The sequence below is a fragment of the Cyphomyrmex costatus genome, unplaced genomic scaffold (assembly GCF_001594065.2).
Source record: "Cyphomyrmex costatus isolate MS0001 unplaced genomic scaffold, Ccosl1.0 scaffold1267, whole genome shotgun sequence".
NCBI classification, from domain to species: domain Eukaryota; kingdom Metazoa; phylum Arthropoda; class Insecta; order Hymenoptera; family Formicidae; genus Cyphomyrmex; species Cyphomyrmex costatus.
Genome location: NW_017275246.1, coordinates 21,099 through 23,269, shown reverse-complemented (window position 1 = coordinate 23,269; position 2,171 = coordinate 21,099). Strand labels below are relative to the sequence as shown.

General features: G+C 39.0%; 1 protein-coding gene across 1 annotated transcript; it reads left to right on the top strand.

Annotated features, from left to right (window-relative positions):
- Nucleotides 1-875: 875 nt before the first annotated feature.
- On the top strand, nt 876-1,845 carry LOC108782419 (uncharacterized; the record flags this gene model as incomplete). The annotated part of the gene is made up of 3 exons (XM_018550696.1): nt 876-1,051; nt 1,355-1,492; nt 1,737-1,845. Coding segments are annotated over 3 exons (366 nt in total), but the record flags the coding sequence as incomplete, so codon positions are not given.
- Nucleotides 1,846-2,171: the final 326 nt, after the last annotated feature.

Genomic DNA, 2,171 nt, shown 5'->3' with positions numbered 1-2,171 from the left:
CGCACTCAATGTGCGTAGTCACGGGAGTGAAACTAGTATAGAAAAGCGGGAAACAATTATGGCGACCGGGCGAGGCCAACACCACTTATAGACAAGGCCTCTCCACCTCGTTCGGACATCACTGTGACGTCATCACAAGTAGGCCGAGGGTTTTCCAGTGTTACGGGAACAGGGGGTCGATTCTGTAATTCAAGTGAGATCACTCACTTTTCGCACTTTCATCTCATGCGAGTTTGTTCGCGCGATTCTATAACGTCAAGGTGAAAATACGAAATCACCAGAGTTGCCGTAAAGGAAAACGAGATGATTCACATTGGGTGCATCCAGAAGCACGACCGCTCACTGAGCGCTCAGTGAGCTCTTGTACTTGTTTGGTTTATATTTTTAGATCTAATGGAATATGCCAATCAGATAAAAAAGCTCACTGAGTGCTCAGTGAGCAGTCATGCTTCTGGATGCACCCATTTTCACCGTAGTGAAAATGAGAGAGCGAGTTGAGAGCGAGTCGAGGTGCGAACGGTGCGAGTTCGTGCGAGTTCGTGTGAGTCGCGGTACGAATCGGTGCGAGTCGATACGAATCAGCGGATATTAATGTGAATCAATAAAAAGAGGAACGTAATTGTAGAAAAGGATGTCGCATAACGTGCACGTTAAGGGGTTTCTATAATACTTTATATGCATGCGCGAACCGGCGCGAGCGTGACAAGTTTTCTAACCTGAAAAATTGTCAATTTTAATACAATTTTCACAAATGTGACTTGGTGTTATTCGTTTGATTTTCTAAAGCAGGTATGTCGAATTGACTTAGGGTGCGTTACCATATTCACTGTCAATGCTGAAACTATACAGTGTGCGTTATGTATACTATATTATAGATTTTCAGCATCGGTAGTGACGGCGAGCGAGCCCTGCTTTATGGCACTGCCGAGGATATGCTCTCTACTCTGGGAATGAACGGGAAGGCATGCCTATTGAGGGCAATCTGCGAAGTCCAGGGACACCATCTGAACAACTTCGGGCTTATCGGCGAGATGTTGAAGCTATTCTTCACGTAAGTAGTCCGATTCGTAAAACTGTAGCAAGAAACTTTAGGAGAGGATCTTGCCGGGCAATTTTGTTTCATAAAATGTACTCTCTAAAAGTTTTAGATTAAATTGTCATTCTGAAAAATAAAATTGTACTCTTAAAAATTGAAAATTGTCTTTACTTTTCTTTAAGATTTAATTTTTACTGTTTAGAGTAAGATTTCACTCCAAAAAATTTAGAGAGTAAATAGTCATCTATAGAGTAATAAGTACATTTTAAAGAATCATATTAAATAATGTTGTATTTAATCTAGATATTTTGTTTGTAGCGCTAACCGATCGCCGTTTGCAAACCTCCTTAACGAATACGTCGAGGCAGAAAATCGAGGGAAGTTTCACGGCGACTGCTGGCCTTATTTCAAAGATTGCCCGAAATCTTTATTTCTGCCATCCAATAACAAGTATCAGTTAGTATAATATTGAATAATATTGAAAAATTTCCAAGATTTTGTCTGGTGTAACCCACAGGAATTTTTTTAAAGAAAAAAAAAAAAAAGAACTTAAATAATTAGAGCTCCACTTTAATTAAAGATTTCTCGAAAGCTTCTTTTTCTAATTTCTTCTTGCGCTCAATTTTTATTACATTGAAAGAGTGATATCTTTTGTGTATCTTTTAATATACATATAAAAAACTACAACTGCATTCTTCAGGAAAGATTCGTTGCACGACGAGGAGGATGAGGAAGACGAACGTTGGAATTAAATCTCCAACGATCTCGACGAAGAGCCCCTCACGAGGATATCGGGGCAGAATCTGAAGGACACCATACATCCCATGTAGTTTTATAATCACTACACTATGTAGTTGTACAATTATAATTGTTCTCGGTGGTCTGCGCGGTCCTTGTCCTCTGAGCACAGATTCAGCTTGTATATTCTCAATGTTAACTTCATTTTTATTCAGCTCGAAGTTATCTAAATTCTTTGCGTAAGAAAAAATACGTTTAATTAAAATATAATATAAAACGGAAATTACAGTTATTACTAACGCACTGTAAATATCCTTCGAGACGTAGGAAAAATTCGTAGATTCTTATGAGGGGAGTCTGCTAAACAGATAAGAACGACTTGGGTGACAAAGGGATT